This window comes from Hyla sarda, chromosome 13 (assembly GCF_029499605.1).
Source record: "Hyla sarda isolate aHylSar1 chromosome 13, aHylSar1.hap1, whole genome shotgun sequence".
Taxonomy (NCBI): Eukaryota; Metazoa; Chordata; class Amphibia; order Anura; family Hylidae; genus Hyla; species Hyla sarda.
Window position 1 is genome coordinate 1,630,285 of NC_079201.1, and position 6,000 is coordinate 1,636,284.

The 6,000-nt window shown below is 54.5% G+C and overlaps 1 protein-coding gene across 1 annotated transcript in view; it reads right to left on the reverse strand.

Annotated features, from left to right (window-relative positions):
- Positions 1–6,000, reverse strand: part of LOC130297634 (putative uncharacterized protein MYH16) — a 31,664-nt gene that overhangs the window by 20,406 nt on the left and 5,258 nt on the right. The window contains exons 2-3 of the mRNA XM_056550335.1: positions 1,806–2,002; positions 1,590–1,722 (exon numbers count right to left, since the gene is read on the reverse strand). Coding sequence (XP_056406310.1) covers positions 1,590–1,722; positions 1,806–2,002 — 330 coding nt within the window. The remainder of the gene's footprint in view (positions 1–1,589; positions 1,723–1,805; positions 2,003–6,000) is intronic.

Genomic DNA, 6,000 nt, shown 5'->3' on the forward strand with positions numbered 1-6,000 from the left:
TCCTCCAGAGCTGCACTCACTATTCTGTTGTTACATCCTGTCTTATCCTCCAGAGCTGAACTCACTATTCTGCTGTTACATCACGTCTTATCCTCCAGAGCTGCACTCACTATTCTGCTGTTACATCATGTCTTATCCTCCAGAGCTGCACTCACTATTCTGCTGTTACATCATGTCATATCCTGCAGAGCTGCACTCACTATTCTGCTGTTACATCATGTCTTATCCTCCAGAGCTGCACTCACTATTCTGCTGTTACATCAGGTCTTATCCTCCAGAGCTGCACTCACTATTCTGCTGTTACATCATGTCTTGTCCTCCAGAGCTGCACTCACTATTCTGCTGTTACATCATGTCTTGTCCTCCAGAGCTGCACTCACTATTCTGCTGTTACATCATGTCTTATCCTCCACAGCTGCACTCACTATTCTGCTGTTACATCATGTCTTATCCTCCACAGCTGCACTCACTATTCTGCTGTTACATCATGTCTTATCCTCCAGAGCTGCACTCACTATTCTGCTGTTACATCAGGTCTTATCCTCCAGAGCTGCACTCACTATTCTGCTGTTACCTCAGGTCTTATCCTCCAGAGCTGCACTCACTATTCTGCTGTTACATAATGTCTTATCCTCCAGAGCTGCACTCACTATTCTGCAATTACATCATGTCTTATCCCCCAGAGCTGCACTCACTATTCTGCTGTTACATCATGTCTTATCCTCCAGAGCGGCACTCACTATTCTGCTGTTACATCAGGTCTTATTCCCCAGAGCTGCACTCACTATTCTGCTGTTACATCATGTCTTATCCCCCAGAGCTGCACTCACTATTCTGCTGTTACATCATGTCTTATCCCCCAGAGCTGCACTCACTATTCTGCTGTTACATCATGTCTTATCCTCCAGAGCTGCACTCACTATTCTGCTGTTACATCATGTCTTGTCCTCCAGAGCTGCACTCACTATTCTGCTGTTACATCATGTCTTGTCCTCCAGAGCTGCACTCACTATTCTGCTGTTACATCATGTCTTATCCTCCACAGCTGCACTCACTATTCTGCTGTTACATCATGTCTTATCCTCCACAGCTGCACTCACTATTCTGCTGTTACATCATGTCTTATCCTCCAGAGCTGCACTCACTATTCTGCTGTTACATCAGGTCTTATCCTCCAGAGCTGCACTCACTATTCTGCTGTTACCTCAGGTCTTATCCTCCAGAGCTGCACTCACTATTCTGCTGTTACATAATGTCTTATCCTCCAGAGCTGCACTCACTATTCTGCAATTACATCATGTCTTATCCCCCAGAGCTGCACTCACTATTCTGCTGTTACATCATGTCTTATCCTCCAGAGCGGCACTCACTATTCTGCTGTTACATCATGTCTTATTCCCCAGAGCTGCACTCACTATTCTGCTGTTACATCATGTCTTATCCCCCAGAGCTGCACTCACTATTCTGCTGTTACATCATGTCTTATCCTCCAGAGCTGCACTCACTATTCTGCTGTCACATCAGGTCTTATCCTCCAGAGCTGCACTCACTATTCTGCTGTCACATCACTTCTTCCCCCTCTGGATTACCTTCTCCAGGTCCAGGCAGACGTCCTCCATCTCTCCTTGCAGTCTTTGTTTCATCTTCTCCAGGTTGGAGCACTTGGCCTGAGTCACCTCCAGGGCTTCTTCTGCCTCCTGTAAGCGGCTGCTGAGCTTCTTCCTGTAGGGGGCAGAAGAGGAGCCTAATAGTCAGGTCCTACCTGGGAGACATGACAGTCCATGGTATAGACACCTACTCCTCACCGGGCCTCCTCCAGCTCCTCCGTCTTCTGTCCGGCCTCGTTCTCGTACCGCGTCCTCCAGTCAGTCACCTGACCATTCAGTCTGGAGATCAGACGCTGCAGCTCGGCCTTCACCTCCATCTCCTCCTCTAGCTGATCCTTCAGCATCTCATGTTCCAACATCAGACTAGACAAGGAGGCCACAGCCGAGATCCTGGCCTGTGTGAGAACAGGGACAATCAGGGGTGTATGCCCCTTTAAGAATGCCTGAGAGATAGTCACAGCTCCGCCCCCCTGTATGACATCACTAATATAATAGTAATATACTGACATGTGATCACAGCCCCGCCTCCTGTATGACATCACTGATATAATATAATAGTAATATAATGACCTGTGATCACAGCCCCGCCCCCTGTATGACATCACTGATATAATATAATAGTAATATAGTGACATGTGATCACAGCCCCGCCCCCTGTATGACATCACTGATATAATATAATAGTAATATAATGACTTGTGATCACAGCCCCGCCCCCTGTATGACATCACTGATAAAATATAATAGTAATATATGGACATGTGATCACAGCCCCGCATCCTGTATGACATCACTGATATAATATAATAGTAATATAAAGACATGTGATCACAGCCCCGCCTCCTGTATGACATCACTGATATGATATAATAGTAATATAATGACATGGGATCACAGCCCCGCCCCCTGTATGACATCACTGATATAATATAACAGTAATATAATGACTTGTGATCACAGCCCCGCCTCCTGTATGACATCACTGATATCATATAACAATGCAGAGTACAGGGTCATGGGGGGGGGGGCGAGTTCAAGGTCATGAGGGAGAAAAAAGGGTCATGGGAGGGGAGTACAGGGTCATGGGTGGGACCAGGGTCATGGGGGGGACCAGTGTCATGGGGGGGTACAGGGTCATGGGGGGGGGGTACAGGGTCATGGGGGGAGTACAGGGTCATGGGGGGGTACAGGGTCATGTACAGGGTCATGGGGGGGGGTACAGGGCCATGGGGGGTACAGGGCCATGGGGGGTACAGGGTCATGGGGGGGTACAGGGTCATGGGGGGAGTACAGGGTCATGGGGGGAGTACAGGGTCATGGATTGGTACAGGGTCATGGGGGCAGTACAGGGTCATGGGGGGAGTACAGGGTCATGGGGGGTACAGGGTCATGGGGGGGTACAGTGTCATGGGGGGGGTACAAGGTCATGGGGGGGTACAGTGTCATGGGGGGTACAGTGTCATGGGGGGCACCAGGGTCATGGGGGGCACCAGGATCATGGGGGGTACAGGGTCATGGGGGGTACAGGGTCATGGGGGGTACAGGGTCATGGGGGGTACAGGGTCATGGGGGGTACAGGGTCATGGGGGGGTACAGGGTCACGGGGGGGGTACAGGGTCATGGGGGGTACAGGGTCATGTGGGGTACAGGGTCATGGGGGAGTACAGGGTCATGGGGGAGTACAGGGTCATGGGGGAATACAGGGTCATGGGGGAATACAGGGTCATGGGGGAATACAGGGTCATGGAGGGAGTACAGGGTCATGGAGGGGAGTACAGGGTCATGGGAGGATTACAGGGTCATGGGGGGAGTACAGGGTCATGGGGGGGGAGGAGTACAGGGTCATGGGGGGTACAGGGTCATGGGGGGGTACAGGGTCATTGGGTGAGCACAGGGTCATGGGGGTACAGGGTCATGGGGTGAGTACAGGGTCATGGGGGGGTACAGGATCATGGGGGGTACAGGGTCATGGGGGGGTACTGGGTCATGGGGGAGTACAGGGTCATGGGGGGTACAGGGTCATGGGGGGTACAGGGTCATGGGGGGTACAGGGTCATGGGGGGGTACTGGGTCATGGGGGGTACAGGGTCATAGCGGTACAGAGTCATGGAGGGAGTACAGAGTCATGGGGCGATTACAGGGTCATGGGGGGAGTACAGGGTCATGGGGGGTACAGTGTCATGGGGGGGTACAGGGTCATGGGGTGAGCACAGGGTCATGGAGGGGTACAGTGTCATGGGGGTACAGGGTCATGGGATGAGTACAGGGTCATGGGGGGTACAGTGTCATGGGGTGAAGGGTCATTGGGGGGGTACAGGGTAATGGGGTGAGTACAGGGTCATGGGGGGTACAGTGTCATGGGGTGTACAGTGTCATGGGGGGTAAAGGGTCATTGGGGGGTACAGGGTCATGGGGGGTACAGTGTCATGGGGGGTACAGGGTCATGGGGTGAGTACAGGGTCATGGGGGAGTATAGGGTCATGGAGGGGTACAGGGTCATGGGGGGTACAGGGTCATGGGTGGTACAGGGTCATGGGGGGTACAGGGTCATGGGGGTACAGGGTCATGGGGGGTACAGGGTCATGGGGGGTACAGTGTCATGGGGGGTACAGGGTCATTGGGTGAGCACAGGGTCATGGGGGGAGTACAGGGTCATGGGGGGTACAGTGTCATGGGGGGTACAGGGTCATTGGGTGAGCACAGGGTCATGGGGGGGAGTACAGGGTCATGGGGGGTACAGTGTCAATGGGGGGGTACAGGGTCATGGGGTGAGCACAGGGTCATGGAGGGGTACAGTGTCATGGGGGTACAGGGTCATGGGATGAGTACAGGGTCATGGGGGTACAGTGTCATGGGGGTGAAGGGTCATTGGGGGGGTACAGGTAATGGGGTGAGTACAGGGTCATGGGGGGTACAGTGTCATGGGGTGTACAGTGTCATGGGGGGTAAAGGGGTCATTGGGGGGTACAGGGTCATGGGGGGTACAGTGTCATGGGGGGTACAGGGTCATGGGGTGAGTACAGGGTCATGGGGGAGTATAGGGTCATGGAGGGGTACAGGGTCATGGGGGTACAGGGTCATGGGTGGTACAGGGTCATGGGGGGTACAGGGTCATGGGGGGTACAGGGTCATGGGGGGTACAGGGTCATGGGGGGTACAGGTGTCATGGGGGGTACAGGGTCATTGGGTGAGCACAGGGTCATGGGGGGAGTACAGGGTCATGGGGGGGAGTACAGGGTCATGGGGGGGGTACAGGGTCATTGGGTGAGCACAGGGTCATGGGGGGTACAGTGTCACGGGGGGTACAGTGTCATGGGGGGTACAGTGTCATGGGGGGTACAGGGTCATGGGGTGAGTACAGGGTCATGGGGGAGTACAGGGTCATGGGGGGTACAGGGTCATGGGGGGGTACTGGGTCATGGGGGGTACAGGGTCATAGGGGGTACAGGGTCATGGGGGGTACAGGGTCATGGAGGGAGTACAGAGTCATGGGGCGATTACAGGGTCATGGGGGGAGTACAGTGTCATGGGGGGTACAGTGTCATGGGGGGTACAGGGTCATGGGGTGAGCACAGGGTCATGGTGGGGTACAGTGTCATGGGGGTACAGGGTCATGGGGGGTACAGTGTCATGGGGGGTGAAGGGTCATTGGGGGGTACAGGGTCATGGGGTGAGTACAGGGTCATGGGGGGTACAGTGTCATGGGGGGTAAAGGGTCATTGGGGGGGTACAGGGTCATGGGGTACAGGGTCATGGGGGGTACAGTGTCATGGGGGGTACAGGGTCATGGGGTGAGTACAGGGTCATGGGGGAGTATAGGGTCATGGGGGAGTACAGGGTCATGGGGGGTACAGGGTCATGGGGGGTACAGGGTCATGGGGGGTACAGGGTCATGGGGGAGTACAGGGTCATAAGGGAATACAGGGTCATGGGGGGATTACAGGGTCATGGGGGGGATTACAGGGTCATGGGGGGATTACAGGGTCATAGGGGGAGTACAGGGTCATGGGAGGTACAGGTTCATGGTGGGGTACAGGGTCATGGGGTGAGTACAGGGTCATGGGGTGAGTACAGGGTCATGAAGGAGTACAGGGTCATGGAGGAGTACAGGGTCATGGGGGGTACAGGGTTATGGGGGGTACAGGGTCATGGGAGGGTACAGGGTCATTGGGGGTACAGGGTCATGAGGTGAGTACAGGGTCATGGGGGGTAAAGGGTCATGGGGTGAGTACAGGGTCATCGGGGGTACAGGGTCATGGGTGGTACAGTGTCATGAGGGGTACAGGGTCATGGGTGGTACAGGGTCATGGGTGGTACAGTGTCATGAGGGGTACAGTGTCATGAGGGGTACAGGGTCATGGGTGGTACAGGGTCATGGGCCGAGTACAGGGTA